At 42.7% G+C, this 16,016-nt stretch overlaps 8 protein-coding genes and 1 non-coding gene across 9 annotated transcripts; 4 read left to right on the top strand and 5 right to left on the bottom strand.

Moving 5' to 3' along the window:
* Positions 1 to 1,168: 1,168 nt before the first annotated feature.
* Positions 1,169 to 2,794, bottom strand: HXT10 (hexose transporter HXT10; the record flags this gene model as incomplete). Its single annotated transcript, XM_018364823.1, has 1 exon — positions 1,169 to 2,794. One exon carries the CDS (start codon positions 2,792 to 2,794, stop codon positions 1,169 to 1,171), a length of 1,626 nt encoding a protein of 541 aa, XP_018222526.1.
* Positions 2,795 to 3,765: 971 nt separating this feature from the next.
* On the bottom strand, positions 3,766 to 4,434 carry DI49_1642 (uncharacterized protein; the record flags this gene model as incomplete). The annotated part of the gene is made up of 1 exon (XM_018364822.1): positions 3,766 to 4,434. The coding sequence occupies one exon, from the start codon at positions 4,432 to 4,434 to the stop codon at positions 3,766 to 3,768; it is 669 nt and encodes a 222-aa protein (XP_018222525.1).
* A 684-nt stretch (positions 4,435 to 5,118) lies between these two features.
* On the top strand, positions 5,119 to 7,242 carry IES1 (Ies1p; the record flags this gene model as incomplete). The annotated part of the gene is made up of 1 exon (XM_018364821.1): positions 5,119 to 7,242. One exon carries the CDS (start codon positions 5,119 to 5,121, stop codon positions 7,240 to 7,242), a length of 2,124 nt encoding a protein of 707 aa, XP_018222524.1.
* A 261-nt stretch (positions 7,243 to 7,503) lies between these two features.
* Positions 7,504 to 7,830, bottom strand: HSP12 (lipid-binding protein HSP12; the record flags this gene model as incomplete). Its single annotated transcript, XM_018364820.1, has 1 exon — positions 7,504 to 7,830. The coding sequence occupies one exon, from the start codon at positions 7,828 to 7,830 to the stop codon at positions 7,504 to 7,506; it is 327 nt and encodes a 108-aa protein (XP_018222523.1).
* A 1,016-nt stretch (positions 7,831 to 8,846) lies between these two features.
* Positions 8,847 to 10,394, top strand: MDJ1 (Mdj1p; the record flags this gene model as incomplete). The annotated part of the gene is made up of 1 exon (XM_018364819.1): positions 8,847 to 10,394. The coding sequence occupies one exon, from the start codon at positions 8,847 to 8,849 to the stop codon at positions 10,392 to 10,394; it is 1,548 nt and encodes a 515-aa protein (XP_018222522.1).
* Positions 10,395 to 10,643: 249 nt separating this feature from the next.
* GNA1 (glucosamine 6-phosphate N-acetyltransferase) lies at positions 10,644 to 11,123 on the top strand (the record flags this gene model as incomplete). Its single annotated transcript, XM_018364818.1, has 1 exon — positions 10,644 to 11,123. One exon carries the CDS (start codon positions 10,644 to 10,646, stop codon positions 11,121 to 11,123), a length of 480 nt encoding a protein of 159 aa, XP_018222521.1.
* Positions 11,124 to 11,166: 43 nt separating this feature from the next.
* Positions 11,167 to 11,400, bottom strand: SMX2 (mRNA splicing protein SMX2; the record flags this gene model as incomplete). The annotated part of the gene is made up of 1 exon (XM_018364817.1): positions 11,167 to 11,400. The coding sequence occupies one exon, from the start codon at positions 11,398 to 11,400 to the stop codon at positions 11,167 to 11,169; it is 234 nt and encodes a 77-aa protein (XP_018222520.1).
* Positions 11,401 to 11,927: 527 nt separating this feature from the next.
* Positions 11,928 to 13,427, top strand: LPD1 (dihydrolipoyl dehydrogenase; the record flags this gene model as incomplete). The annotated part of the gene is made up of 1 exon (XM_018364816.1): positions 11,928 to 13,427. The coding sequence occupies one exon, from the start codon at positions 11,928 to 11,930 to the stop codon at positions 13,425 to 13,427; it is 1,500 nt and encodes a 499-aa protein (XP_018222519.1).
* Positions 13,428 to 13,586: 159 nt separating this feature from the next.
* Positions 13,587 to 13,691, bottom strand: DI49_1635. Its single transcript has 2 exons — positions 13,655 to 13,691; positions 13,587 to 13,623 (listed from the first exon to the last, which is right to left on the bottom strand). It is a non-coding gene; the product is annotated as a tRNA-Pro (tRNA).
* Between the last annotated feature and the right edge of the window lie 2,325 nt (positions 13,692 to 16,016).

The raw sequence follows: 16,016 nt of genomic DNA, 5'->3' as shown, positions 1-16,016 counted from the left end.
TAAAATAATAGAAAAAGCTGTTTAGTTATAGCTGCCATCTAAATATAGATACATAAGGGTATAGACTTTCGCAAAACTTTTTAACAAAGTCATTGAAGTATATAAAGGAGCAAGCAAGAGATATCTGAAATGAATTGTATTATGAAACTGTGTTCCATTTGATCAGTATCATCGTTTTTCTTCTTGTACAGATCGGGCCAACTGAATAACTTGATTGAGTGAGTACCTCATTTCGACCATAATGCTGTACTCGAGAAGAATGAGATAGTTAACACCAGATAACTAGTGATGTTACACAACAATCCGTAACTTGGTAAGAATTTTGATAACAGTAATGTCGCCTCTCCGACAGCCGATATGGTCATGACGACTGCGCCTCCCCACTTACTCAGCAAAGTTAAGAACGAGTTGAAATTCACCGGGTATAATCCAGATCACGCAGGCATATGTTCGGCGGCTCAGTCTGTAAATGGAAGGGCCTTTTTGGTTTCAACTCATGCGCATTGAGGGTTGATGCTGTAATGCCCACTGCTATTTATCGAAACACCTTATACAACGTGACCTAACAAATGACATTTAGATTGAATAAGCGGTAAAACTAGATTATAGGGGGAAGGCTAGGATAGCAAATGGATGTGAATGGATGCATTTGACGGAGGCAATCGGCAAAATTTTGAGCATTCTCAGTTCCAAAGCAGAACGACAGTAGCGTTATATGGCGGAAAACTTCGTAAAACATTAGATTTAACAGAGGTTTGGCTAGGATGGCCTACCGCAGATGAGACGAAACACGCCCACTTTTGCGGCCGCACAGCACAGGCTCTGAGAGGTTTCATCAAACTCAACTACGACAGAAGTAAGGTTCGTTTTTAAAGAGTCTCTAGGAAGCGACTGCAACCAGCTATTGATTGCTTACTCGGGTAGTAGTTCTTTCTAACAACATTCTCTACTGCCCAAATATGGGTCCCTGACATTTCTTCTGAGCTAAGACTGATCTTTCAGTCTAGCGACGCAAATATTCGCTTTTCCCCCATTTGTGACACTAAGAATAAAACGTACAAAGGCTTAATTTTCGCCAAAAGACATACAAGAATTTTTCTTTTCATCTCRAAAATATTRACTATTAGTATTTTTGTTCATCAGGCATTATAAATATAAAGTTCAAAGACTATTTAATATCCTCTGTGTCTAGCGGGGTACCATCTGTTAGTTGTTCTAACCTCTTAGCGCTTGGTACCCAGTCGCCAGACTTCCATGGCTTTATCCTCTCTTCATACATTTCGTTGACTTCTTCTAGAGTTAGTCCCTTTGTCTCACAAACAAAGAAGAAAACATAAAAGTAGGAAAAGATTAAACAGCCCATGAAAACGTAGCCATAAGAGAAACCTATGGCTCTAGTAATAAAGGGTGTGAAAAAGCCGATCAAAAAGCCCCACATCCAGTTTGCTCCAACTGCAATAGCCATAGCACGATTCCTCACTCTTAATGGGTAACTTTCTGCTACAATGACGTAGGCGATTGGGGCCCAAGTAATAGCAAAACAGAAAATGAAAAAACACGTAAAAACAATCATGACATTACCTGCGCTTTGCGACGATGGCTGGTCTTTTCCATGTGGCCATAATCTTGTGACACCGACTGTGGCAAATATGACAAAACAGATGGCCATTGATGCAGACCCCCACAATAAACACTTCCGGCGTCCAAATTTATCGACGATGTATAGCGCAACAAAGGTGGATGCAAAGTTGACAATCCCGAGCACAATGGACGTCTCGAAAGAGTCTTCCATTCCGACTGCGTTGAAAATGGTGGTACCGTAGTAAAAAAAGTAGTTGCAGCCAGTAAGTTGTTGTAAGGACTGAATGACGACTCCCATAATGACTCTTGGTAAAATTGCTCCCTTGTTTGAGAACAGTTCGCTCCAGCTTGCGTTCCCAGCAGCCCTCTCCGCTTCCATATTAGCAGTTATTGCGTCAACCTCTGAAACCACACCGGGGTCGGTAACTGTGACCTTATTTGACTTTGCTAAAGATCTTCTTGCTTCTTCATATCTCCCCTTCTCGACTAAAAATCTTGGCGATTCTGGAACCATAACCATTCCAACTATCATGAAGATGGCCCATGCGAAGCACAACCCCAAGGGAACTCTCCATTGAATGGAGTTGGAATACTTCTTAGTACCGTAGTTGGTACAGTAGCCTAAGAATATACCAAGAGTAATCATCAACTGGTAGAAAGAGATGCAAGTGCCTCTTAAGTGTTTTGGAGAAATCTCTGAAATTAAAGTTGGAGACAATACAGCAACACCGCCAACACCCATTCCAGAAACGATCCTACCAATAAAGTATTGGTACCACTTGTCAATAGAAGCGATCTGGATGACAATTCCAACTATGTACACCATGATAACGCACATCAAGCCAATTCTACGCCCATAAATGTCACCTAAGCGTCCTAGCGTTAACCCTCCCACTGCACAACCTATATTAAAGATACCAACAATCAACCCTGTTCTAACGTCCGATAGTTGATAGCTGCCGTCTCTCTGCTCTTGGCCAAACCTTCTCTTGAAGTCAGTTTGGTTGATAAATCCGGAAATGGTTCCTGTATCCCAACCAAAGATGAACCCCCCAAAGGCAATCATGAGACAGAGACACATTACCGTCCAGTAAGCAATGATGGGCTTGTTTGGTATATCCGGACTAAGTTCTCTTACTTCAGGAGTTTGCTTGACTTCCTCTTTCCCACTTGGAGAAGTGGACATCTTAGTGGAGGCCTCTAAAACCGACATGTTTGTACTAATAATTTGTCGGTGTAATTTATTATTGTGGTAAATAACTCAGTGTGTTGTAGCTGACTTGGTTATATTAATTTAGTATGCCCTTATAGCAACCAAAATATATGTTTTGATAAAAGAGATAATTCAAAAACCAAGGAGGAGAAAACAATAGAGGATGATGACGCATTTTGCGTACCTTTATATATCGCATTGTTTGTAAGGTAATCGATCGTTCAATCGAGAATGCCCTGCCCCACACTTCGAAGCAGAGCATACCTCAAAATGGCGATGATATGTGTCAAGTCAGGACGGCAGTGGAAAGCCCGTACAGAAAACGTGTGCGGTCCCTTTATTTTTGGCGCCAAGCTGAAATTTGATAATACAAAAACCATGCTAAAAGGTACATCAGGGGAAAAAAGGGAATAGGACAAAAACGAGAGACCCTTTTATTTCTGATGAAATGGGGTTAGTCGTCTCTTTTCTCTCGATATATTGTACCATGCTTTTGTCTGTACAATGGTTATGGCCAAGAGGAGAGCCGGGGTTTAACAAAAAAGAAGCCGGCAAGCAAAAAAACCCTCTTAAAATGTTAAATATTATATTAAGTGCAAATACGCATGAGACGGAGTTTTATAAGCTGTTGGGTCAACAAGAGGCTTCAGGGCTTACCGGTATCCCTTGTTGACTAACACAGGCAAGAATGGACCAAAAGTACTACACTTGTTTCTTTACATACGCACTGTGCTTACAGATAGCATATAACCTTAATACCAGAGAAACAATCGAACGGAAAAATTATTTATATCCATAAATTACTATTTAGAATGATATATGCACCCGAAATAATCTGATTCGCCTGGTACGATGTTCGGTCTTTGATATCAAACATGACTAAAAAGTTTAACTTCCTTACATATTTTGTATCCTTGGATCCTTCAAATACTTTCTTTCCTTCACTAATCATAAACAATTTTAAGAATATTTTAAAAATTGGTCCGATGCTCCTTACCAACAATAAACTGAGACGCATGTGCATTTTTTTGGCCTTGTATGACAGGTTTCCTAGAAGCCCTGAGGGATGTATAATAATTCTGGTTTTCATCATTTAGTTCAAAAACTAATTCACGAAATTCTCTCTTTACAGGACAACTAGCGATATTGAAAAAACGTTCATTGAACTCTTCCTTAGGGCCAAAATTTGGGCTTCCTAAAACTTGAGGTGATCCCGGTTTACTCAACTCCCTCGAACATCCGACGATGACATTTGAGGGCAAAAAATGCAAGTCAATGCTGCTCAATTGTTTTTCATGGGAAAGGACTTCTACTTTCTCCTTAGGCAAATGTCTTTCGAACCATCTGTACACCATATCTCTTTTACGAGCTCTGAAATCTTTCATCGTAGGGTCTTTCGATACACAGCGAGTTTTATTTTTCCATTTTCTGAACTTGTGAACCTGTTCCTTTACTGTAGGTTCAGCGGCCCGTCGTATTCCAGCTTCGTCTGCTATTGCATTGGACATAAAGCTGTTTTCGATGACAACGTGTGATATCAGTTCTTTTATCTTGACATAACCATTATTTTGAAACTGTAAACTGTCGTAAATATCAGATGAGCAAGGCGCAATGGTTCTTTTTAGCCGGCGCTTAGACATTTTTCTGTACTTAGCCACGTTGCACGGTTTGTTAGCTATTTGAATTATTTGTTTGACTATTTTATCCCACCAAAAGCTGCAATCAATCTAACATTCAAGTCTCAACTATTTTTACACTTGCACAATTTTCCTACGCGGATGCGACAGATAATAAAGTTTTGTGTCAGGGCTTATAATTTATTTTCTGGAGAGAACTATGGCATAGGAGTGAAAAAAGTAGCATGTGCAGTTTACACGCTGGTCTACCGGCAAAAGATAGATATTATAGACTATCAAAAATATACGCCAAGAGAGAATTTGGAATTGCTGACGTGCACAAAAAGTAACAGAGAGAAGAATAAAGAATTACAATCTTTAAAAAGAGAAATGAACGTGTAAGAAATTACCAATTTGGCCGTAAAAGTTCAACCCTCTGCGCTTTATAGCAAAAACATATGGACTTTTTCATATAGAAAGCTTTCTTATGTATCATATAGATAAATACTAGGCTTTAGCCCAAGTTAGGACACTCTTGTAGAATATCGCGTAAAACGAAGAAAGTTACCCTCGAGTGCGGTGAGCAGTACAATATGTAAAGACCATCTGATGAATGTTTAAACCATACTGAGAAAAAAATCACAGATTTGATATGAGCAAAGTTGAAGCTGACAAGAGAGTCGGTATCACTAATTCTTTCAATTAAAAATGGGGAAAAGAGTATACGATCCAATTCATGATACTTTCCAAGAACGAAATGACAGCCCCGAGGAAAGAAAGCCATCTACAGATTCTACAGTAGGTGCTGCGCCACCGGTACTAGCCGAGGAAGAATCTCCAGTTTCCAAGTCACAAGAATCTGAAGCTAAGACTAGCAAAGCCGTTCCAGTTATACATGAGATTGAAATTGACGATAAGAACGATGACGATTCCACCCAAAGTGAAGAGGAAAATACAAATATCTTGCTCAACTTTGAACCTTCAATGGTACCTGGAGCAACAGGAGCAACAGGAGCAGGAGCAGCAGTGGGGGGAACCACAACAAGCTCTGCTAAAAGAAAGCCCAAAGAAAGCAGTTCGAGCAAATACAATCGTCATTTGAAAAAACCTGATGGTGAGCCGTTTAATAGGAAAGATATACAGTTTAGTTTCATGCAAGAACTGTTGATGGATAAGAGACAGATTTTCACCAATGTTTTGAAGCCCCTATACAAAAATTCGATAGTGCCCATTAACATCGACGGTGATAAGATATCAATAAATGTGACCGATAAAGAGTACGATGCGAGGACGTTTGTTTTCAACGACAAGTTGACGTTTGCGCAATTGTACGTGTTGACGATAGCAACGTCTATCAAATGCTCCAAAATACTTAGAGATAAACTGTTGCTGGACCAACAAGTAGCGTTTTCTACGTGCATTTTGGCACTGTTGGTCAATATTGGTAGACTAAACACCACGATAAACTTTTATTTGGAGATGACTTCGCAGTTAAGAACTTTCCATTCTGTGCCCGTTTTGCAATTGCATGCCAATGATCCGAAACTTCTCCAAGACACACCAAGATTGAAGTCCATATTGAAGAATCTACCGTGGGGCAATGAGCAAATTTCACTCTTGGAAATCTACGAAAAAATAGACCAAAATGATAGCGAAGTGGACAATATTAACAAGTTTAACATCATCAATATGTTGTTTAGCATATGCGACAACTTCAGTCTTATTGACAAAAGATTCCTTTCCAAATATGTGGAAATAAAAAGCGAAGATGGCACAACACTAAAAGCCGAGGAGATAGATACAGTGGAGGAAGACAATGAAGCAGAGGGAGAAGCCGAAGGAGGAGAGGAGGAATCAGGTTGTGGAGTAACGCTGTTTGATATACTCGATTTTTCGAAGTATGAGCCAAAAGACAGATGCGACGTGTTGATCTGGTTGTTATATATTCATTTGGAAACAAACCTCAGCGAACGGGAGATCCAAGAGTCGCTAAAACTCTTCCATGAAGCGGCGGAGGGCGATGCATCTCCCGGCAAGTTCATTTTAAGACGTACAGGACACGAGTACGATGTGGACCCCGAGGACGAGGTGGAGTTTGGGTCCGACCAACGCATCAAGAGAAGGGAGTTCATGAACAAGATGGAAAAGGAAGGTAAGAAGCGCGAACGCAACAGCGCTACAGAGGTGAAAAACGTCAATGCGGACACGAGCGAAATGGACGGCGAGGAGGAAGACGACAAGGGCGAAGAGACTGTGGAGGAGACCAGGTCGCTGTTGACGCCCACGCCCATACTGGAATCCTCTTCACCCATGGTGTTGAGCAGGAAGAAAGCGACGCCGCAACCGCCCAAGGCAGCGGCAGCAGCAGCAGCAGCAGCAGCAGAAATAGAAGAAGAAGCCGGGGCCGCCGGCGCAGTTGTTATTGACAAAAACGACCTGAACCTAACGCCATTGAAAAAGTACAACAGTTCCGCCACGGTGAACAAGGTGGACAAGCTGATATCGCTGGATCTGCACAAGCACGTGGCGGAGAACGGCAAGACGCAGGAAGAGTTTCTGGTGGACCTGAGAAAGTCGCAAGTACCCAACAGGCTGAAAAGACGCGATATCGGGCTGGTCAAGATATTCAACGAGTTTGAGGACATCCCTGTAGCCTCCGTGCTGGGGATCCGCGGTAAGAAGAGAAAGAAGTTCAAAGATAACCTGCTGGGGTTCGAAACAGACTACATGAAGAACCTCGGCGCATCGAAAAAGGTGCTTCTGCAGAGGATCGAAAATGCGGACGTAGACGACGAGGAGTCGAGTAGCATGTTTAAGCTAGAACTAGACTAGAACGAAGCACGTACGTACAATAAAAATAAAAATAAAAATAAAACTAGAAATAAAAAAACCATTAATTTTTAAACTAAGCTAGGAGAATATACACATAAATACATATACATATAAAATTCCGCATTTGTTTCAACTGTTTTTTTTCTCTTTTTCTTTAGTTTTTCATTATTCTGCTATTCGTCGAATATAATATTAAGGAACATCACACATCACAAGGAAAAAAAAAGACCTTGTAACCACAAAGAAGACTCGCTAGCGAGTTTACTTCTTGGTTGGGTCTTCTTCGTGAGCACGTCCGGAAACGTATTCAACAGCGTCGTTCAACTTGGACTTGGCGGCACCCATGTAGTCTCTGGCTTGGTCGGCGAAAGATTCACCTTGGCTGTCAGCGTTGTCCTTACCTTGTTGAGCGGAGTCGTGAACACCTTGGAAGACACCCTTGTTGTCGTTGCTTTCGACCTTACCGGCGACCTTGTCGGCCTTGTCGGTGATGAATTCCTTACCTTGTTCGGCGTATGATTTTTGAGAGTCTGGTTTCAAAGCCTCAGAAGCCTTGTCGCCGAATCCTTTTCTACCTGTGTCAGACATTGTTATATTAGTTTGTTTTTTGTTTGTTTTAGTTGTTGTTTGAGATTATGGAATAATCAGATGGTTTTTTTTTATTATATGAGAGAGAACATAAACAAGAGGAAAGAATACAAATGAGTAAGAAGAAAGCAACTTAGGGTGGTATTTATACGTTTGAATCCTGGATTCAAGGACTAGATTCCAGATTAAGAGGGGGGAAGAAGGAGAAGAGAGAGGGACGAAGGGAACTGTTCTTCGCCCGAAAGCAATTCCCAGGGGCTGTAGATCACTTTACCGCCCACCACCTAGCAATACGTCTTGTTTGTGTTTGTGTCTTTTTTTTTTTTTTTTTTTCTTTCTTCTTCTTCTTCTAGTTGCCACATCACCACTTTCACCCTCTCCGGGTTGTTTTTTACTTTCTACTAGTAGCCCCCTACAACCTACACCGCGCCCCTTAAAGAATAGCATAGCTGGCATCCGTTACCAAATCCAAATTGCTATTTTTACCACCCTCAAGTTCTGGTTTTGTCCCTTACGCAAAGAGCCAAGGGCCGTCAACAAGTCGTCATCGCTACCGCCGGGCGCCACCCACACGTCACCGCCCCTTTTTTTTGGGCTTTAGTCCGTGCCGTGCACCGGCTCCGTCAACGTCCGGACTTTTGCTGTCGGAGTTGATCCTCCCCTTTTTTTTTCGGGTTTGGGCCCCTCCCCCCGTTGCAGCGGAAATAAAGGGAGGAGGAGGAGGAGGGGCACGACTCCGGGAGATGTGACTGTCAGGGTAACATTTAATGTCGGGTAACGTGTATGGTTGCAACGCATGCGGGTAACCTGAAAACCATTCTTCTTTCTTTCATTCTCATTTTCATTGCTATTTTCTTTGCATGCTGTGGAACTCTATGGAAAGATAAGGAACTCGCATTGCGGAATACCGCTTTCTGCCCTGGCAAAAAATTAAGGAATGAGGCATATATCAACTGTATCGCACTATCGTAGGAAAGCGAAAGAAAAACACGTACAGCACACAGCATAGCATAGCAATGAGCTTCCAGCAAGGTGTTTTGTCGAGGTGCTCCAGTGTCCTTAGACACCGTACAGGGCGTACTCGCCACATCAATAATATTCTCTATAGACATGCCATCGCGTTCGCATCCACCGCTCCACGAATACCAAAGACGCAGTTCCACACCTCTGCCATCAGACAAAATGAGGCGTTCAAGGACCCCTACGATACTCTGGGTCTGAAGAAGTCTGCCACCGGTTCGGAGATCAAAAAGGCCTATTACAAACTGGCCAAGAAGTACCATCCGGATATCAACAAGGAACCGGACGCCGAGAAGAAGTTTCACGACTTGCAAAACGCATACGAAATCTTGTCCGATGACACGAAGAGACAGCAATACGACCAATTTGGACCCGCTGCCTTTGGTGGCGGCGGCGGTGGAGCCGCCGGAGGTCCCGGCGGCGGATCTCCCTTCGGCTCGCAGTTCCATGACTTCTCGGGATTCACCAATGCAAGCGGTGGCTCTCCCTTTGGCGGCATCAATTTCGAAGATTTGTTCGGTGCTGCGTTTGGCGGCGGCGGCGGCGGCGGTGCCGGTGCTGGCCGTGGTGGCAGATCTTCTCCGATGTATAGACAGTATAGGGGCGACCCCATCGAGATCGTCCACAAGGTCTCGTTCAAGGACGCTGTATTCGGGTCCAAGAACGTCCAATTGAAGTTCTCCGCACTAGACCCTTGCGGGACGTGTTCCGGGACCGGTATGAAGCCCAACACGCACAAGGTCACTTGTACCTCCTGCCACGGGTCAGGGTCCACGGTTCACGTCAGGGGCGGGTTCCAGATGATGTCCACGTGCCCCACTTGCAACGGTGAAGGTTCCATGAAACGTCCGCAGGATAACTGTACTTCATGCCACGGTGAAGGTGTCCAGGCCAACAGGGGCAAGACAATCACCGTGGACTTGCCTCATGGGCTGCAAGACGGCGACGTCGTCCGTATTCCCGGCCAAGGTTCGTACCCTGACATCGCCGTGGAGGCCGATCTTCAAGACTCCATCAAGTTGTCAAGAGGCGATATCCTCGTGAGAATCCGCGTCGACAAGGACCCCAGTTTCTCCATAAGAAACAAGTACGACATCTGGTACGACAAGGAAATCCCCATCACCACCGCCGCCCTAGGTGGCACCATCGCCATCCCCACCGTGGACGGACAGAAAATCAGAATAAAGGTCGCTCCAGGAACGCAATACAACCAAGTGATATCCATCCCGAACATGGGTGTGCCAAGAACCTCGACCCTGCGTGGTGACATGAAGGTCCAATACAAGATCGTCGTCAAGAAGCCGCAATCTCTCGCTGAGAAATGTCTCTGGGAGGCCCTGGCCGATGTGACCAACGATGACATGGCCAAGAAAACCATGCAGCCGGGAACCGCCACGGGAACCGCCATCAACGAAGAGATATTGAAAAAGCAGAAGCAACAAGAGGAGAAACACGCGAAAAAGGATGATGACAACACTTTGAAAAGACTAGAAAACTTCATCACAAACACATTCAAAAAGATCAAAGGCGACAAAAAAAACTAGGCTCAAAACGCCATTCTTGTAGATAAGGGAAAATAAAGCCTTTACGTAAATAGATACTACTATAAATAAAAATCGTGCATAGAAGACTACGCTGTTTTTTTTTCAGTTTTTTTCAATTTTTTTCACGTGCCCTTTTTTTTTGCGTAATAGAAGCAGGACACTACCATAAGGTACACAGTATAAACCCCAAATTGCACTCGAGCAAGAAATCAAAACGACGTAGGAGCGAACCATCGACGACCCAGCATAATGAGCCTGCCAGAGGGGTTTTACATAAGACGGGTGGAAGAGAAGGATTTCGAACAGGTCACGGAAACATTGAAAGTCTTGACCACCGTAGGCACAATTGCTCCTGAGGCCTTCAGCAACCTCCTCAAATACTGGAACGAATCCACAGTGTGGAATGACGACAATGACAAGAAGATCATGCAATACAACCCTATGGTGATCGTGGACAAGCGCACTGAGACCGTCGCCGCCACGGGCAACATCATCATCGAAAGAAAAATCATCCACGAACTAGCGTTATGTGGCCACATCGAGGACATCGCGGTGAACCCGAAGTACCAAGGCCAAGGCTTGGGCAAACTCTTGATCGACCAGCTGGTAGCCATCGGGTTCAGCTACGGCTGCTACAAGATCATCTTAGACTGCGATGAGAAGAACGTCAAATTCTACGAAAAGTGCGGGTTCAGCAACGCAGGTGTGGAAATGCAAATTAGAAAGTAGAGTTACTTGTATAGTACATAGGGTTCGAAGTATATATTTTCTATTATATGGTGTCCAGAGCCTCTAGCGATATTATGGAATTGCCCCTAATGACGGTTTGCAAGCCCAGCGGCAAGTTGCTAGCGGGATCTTCACCGTTTATCTCCATTGCGTCATCGAGAACAATGTTCAGGAAGATGTCGTAGCCTCTCAAGATCCCTGCTATCTTCCGGGACCCGTTTATATTCAGCATTATTTTCTTGTCCATGTATTTCTTCAGTTCAGGAGTGGAAACCATCGTGTCTGTACGTGTATGTGTCGTGCTTTAACGTACTGAATGCACTTTCCGTTGTGCTCTTTCTCATAGATCCATTGTTCTTGCTTGAGCTTCAATTTTTCCACTTTCTTACTAAGCGCAAGGCGTGTTAAATGAGAGGACACGAAAATGGGCCACAAACAAAAGCAGACAGGGAGGCTGAGGACTACCGACTTGTAGTGTGTTGGTATTGCACACCCAACCTCGAAGACATCGTCACTGCCATCGTCGAAGCTCTCTTATCAAATACATAAGATCTCTTCCACCACACGTGCATACCATGTGACCTCGTTCCAAGTGATGATGTATTTCGGGCCGTTTTATCACCCCGAACGGCTGACTCCTCATTGGCGAGAAGTCTCCGCGGAGCAGCTAAAGGCAAAATTGTGTAATATAATAGTAACAATAAACACAGTTCGATGATTGTTCCCTATAATATTCAAAACACATTGCGTATACGCGTTTGTCTGTCTCTGTTCTTATCTTCAAGGAGCATTTAATCAGTCACAATGTTAAGAATCAGATCACTTTCGAATAATAGACGTGCCTTTTCGTCCACCGTCCGGGCTTTGACTGTAAATAAGTCACATGATGTAGTCATCATCGGTGGTGGGCCTGCTGGTTATGTGGCTGCCATTAAGGCTGCCCAACTGGGGTTCGACACTGCATGTGTGGAGAAGAGAGGTAAACTAGGTGGTACCTGTCTGAACGTCGGATGTATCCCCTCCAAGGCCCTTTTAAATAATTCTCATTTATACCACCAGATGCATACAGAAGCGCAAAAGAGAGGTATTGATATTACCGGTGACGTGAAGATCAATGTAGCAAACTTCCAGAAGGCCAAGGATGACGCTGTCAAACAACTAACTGGTGGTATTGAACTTTTGTTTAAGAAAAATAAGGTCACATACTATAAAGGTAATGGTTCGTTTGAAGATGAAACCAAGATTAAAGTGACTCCTATCGAAGGTTTGGAAGGCACTGTCAAGGAAGATCACATATTAGATACTAAAAATGTTCTTATCGCTACGGGCTCAGAAGTCACACCTTTCCCAGGTATTGAAATAGATGAACAGAAAATCGTGTCTTCAACAGGGGCCCTTTCATTAAAGGAAATCCCCAAGAGACTAGCCATCATAGGTGGTGGTATTATCGGGTTGGAAATGGGGTCTGTTTATTCTAGATTAGGCTCTAAAGTCACTGTGTTGGAATTCCAACCTCAGATCGGTGCCTCTATGGACGGTGAAGTCGCCAAGGCCACTCAAAAGTTCTTGAAGAAGCAAGGTATGGACTTCAAATTAAGCACCAAAGTCATTTCTGCTAAGAGAAACGACGACAAAAACGTTGTCGAAGTCGTTGTTGAGGATACCAAGACAAACAAACAAGAGAATTTGGAAGCTGAAGTCTTGTTAGTCGCTGTTGGTAGAAGACCTTACATCGCCGGCTTAGATGCGGAAAAGATTGGTCTAGAAGTGGACAAGAGAGGCCGTCTAGTCATTGATGACCAATTCAATTCTAAATTCCCACATATCAAAGTGGTAGGAGACGTAACATTTGGTCCAATGTTGGCTCATAAAGCTGAAGAAGAAGGTATTGCAGCAGTGGAGATTTTGAAAACCGGTCACGGCCATGTGAACTATAACAATATCCCCTCAGTGATGTATTCTCACCCAGAAGTGGCATGGGTTGGTAAAACTGAAGAGCAATTGAAAGAGGCTGGTATTGAGTACAAAATCGGGAAATTCCCATTTGCAGCTAACTCAAGAGCAAAGACTAACCAAGATGCAGAAGGTTTCGTGAAGATCCTGATTGATGCCAAGACCGAACGTATATTGGGGGCCCACATTATCGGTCCAAATGCCGGTGAAATGATCGCCGAAGCTGGTTTAGCTTTGGAATACGGTGCCTCTGCTGAAGATGTTGCAAGAGTATGTCATGCTCATCCTACTTTGTCTGAAGCATTTAAGGAAGCTAATATGGCTGCCTATGATAAAGCTATCCACTGTTGAAAACAAAAATATAATATAGTATAAGATATTACATTAATACGTATACATATATATGACATAGCGCGTGGTAATAAGTAAACAAAAATGCAGAATAAATACATCTAAGCAATTTTAACATACGCCAAAAAAAGAGCAATAAAAAAAATAAAAAATTATAACGGGGCGAGCTGGGAATTGAACCCAGGGCCTCTCGCATGCTTTGCATTTCTGTTATTAAGCAGATAATTGCCCAAAGCGAGAATCATACCACTAGACCACACGCCCATGTTATTTGATGTTTTGATGTTGTGGGTAAAGTACCAGATACTGGTAACGCCTTGAAAACGATATTATATTCAAACTGTAAATGGAGGTTCTGTTGGAACAGGTGTCTTCAGACACACATAATTCATGTATGATAAAACATCTGAAACAAGAATAATAATATTAACACTACCACTATTTATAAATGTTGGAACAAGATTCAACTATTGTCCATCTATTACTAATATATACGGTGTTAAAAGATGACAYWAATTACAAGACCAGTAAGTTAAGATTCAAAGTGTCGTCGAAACTAATGGAAGCTGAAGCGCAAGGATTGATATTGTAATAGGATCAATGAATGACAACATATAAAAAGAGGAACAGAATCATTTATAATATTATGCAGAATTGCAGACTCCTTTTTGTAGATTCCTAAATCCGGGGGGAGGATCTTTAGTATAATCTGTATACATAATATTACAACAGTAAGGAATAATGGAATCCCAAAAATTATCAACTAATTTCCAAATCAATACCTGATAACTTATTAACCATGTTTTGAATTTTGTCTGAACGATTGGGTCTCATTTAACCAATCAGCTTTTGTCTCGAATATATTGAAGAAAGAACTGCCTATTCTTAATTATTACTACTTACTAAACTACTGATCATCAACATATACAAAGTTGAATCCATGAGGAGAATATCTGGAATAATCCATGTACCTAATATCATAACATTGAATAAACATGCGGTCCCGAAATTCACAGTCCAAATTTACAGGTCAATAATAAGGAACGGGAATAGGATTCATCCTCTATTCGATCAGCCAAATGTATATAAGAAAGAGAGCGCTGAATAGCGGCTACTCGTTTGCAGCCCAATTTACAACACCATATTATCGTGAGAAAAAAAGTTGGGGTGCTCTTCCCGATGTCATCTTCGAAGCCCGATTTTCTTATCTATTATACGAAATTGCTCACAATAAACCGTTGATGATTAGTTTCATGATACCTATGGTTCCCATTTTATTGGTTTTGACCTTTCACTACGTTGCCGTTTATATTGTAGCTTCGCTGCTATGTTTCTTTGGTTTCTTCAATTTTATTTGTGCATTTGTGCACGGATCCTTCAATAAGCCAATTTCTAATCAAAGTCTCCAAACAAAACTTTTACTGGAGGTAATAACACGCAAACCAACGGTGGTGAGCGAAGACTGGACGACTATTGCATATAACATGAATCAATACCTTTTCAATCAAGAATTATGGAACACCCCGTACTATTTCTACTGTGGTCGGACATGCCACCGTTATTTGTTAAAGCTTCTTGTGGAGAAGAGTTTCGACGTACACTCGCTTTCATCTACTAGCCCTATCATGGGTGGGTGCACAGCTGGAGGTGCCAACCACTTTTGGTCCTGGCCCAGATTTTCGAATGTGCCTGTATAAAGCTGCTGTGATCGCACAGGAATCTCAACGGGAATGTTGGAGAAAGCAATATCCAAACGCTGGTTTGATTTGAAATATGAACTGTTTTTATTTGTTTTAGTAAACCAGCATGTAGCACTATAGTAATGTAAAAAAAAAAAAAAAAAAAAAAAAAACAGTTCTGGACATCGCTGAGGAAAACCACATANACAGTTCTGGACATCGCTGAGGAAAACCACATATGCTTATGTGCACGTACTCGTCTTAGACTCTCCTCGCCGTACCGGTTTGCATCTCAATGCGTGGTTGTTAGTTATGACAAGCATATCTCTTCGCTGTAAAACCACTGGCAGTATTACCTGGTTCTGGATACAGGTGTTTCATGCTTAGACACGTACGTTTTTGTTTCCTTCCAGTTTCATTTACGCTATCAGGTTCTTTTGATATTTGCTTGCACTTAGAATCCGGAATGCGTATGAATTGAGGTTGTTCCAGATCTCATAATCCACGACCATTGCAAGCCATTGGATAAAGCAAAACGTAGAACGCAACCTCAAGGAAATCGTGGCGGCACTTGGTTTCAACATTGGTTTGACATTCTGTTTGCCAACTTGGAGTCGGGTTGAGCTTAGTTGTCGTTTCTGCGTTCGTAAAGTATCCTCAGGATTCTAAGAAGGCCCAACAACCCACTGACCACCGGAACCAACCATACGCTATCCAATCCGCCGCGAGTGAGAAACCGGCACCTCATTAATGCAATTGCTTATCTCGAGGAATTTTGGCTTGGTGTCGTTCAAGGCAAGGTGCCCTGCACAATTTTTTCGAAAGGCGCCTTTTCTGTGTGCAAACCTTACAGGATACGACTCCAAACACTCATGTCGGATTTCGGACGATTTGAATCTGGGGAATGGTC

Source organism: Saccharomyces eubayanus, chromosome VI (assembly GCF_001298625.1).
Source record: "Saccharomyces eubayanus strain FM1318 chromosome VI, whole genome shotgun sequence".
Classification (NCBI taxonomy): Eukaryota; Fungi; Ascomycota; class Saccharomycetes; order Saccharomycetales; family Saccharomycetaceae; genus Saccharomyces; species Saccharomyces eubayanus.
Note: the sequence above shows the minus strand (reverse complement) of the source record. Positions and strands in the feature narration are given on the sequence as shown.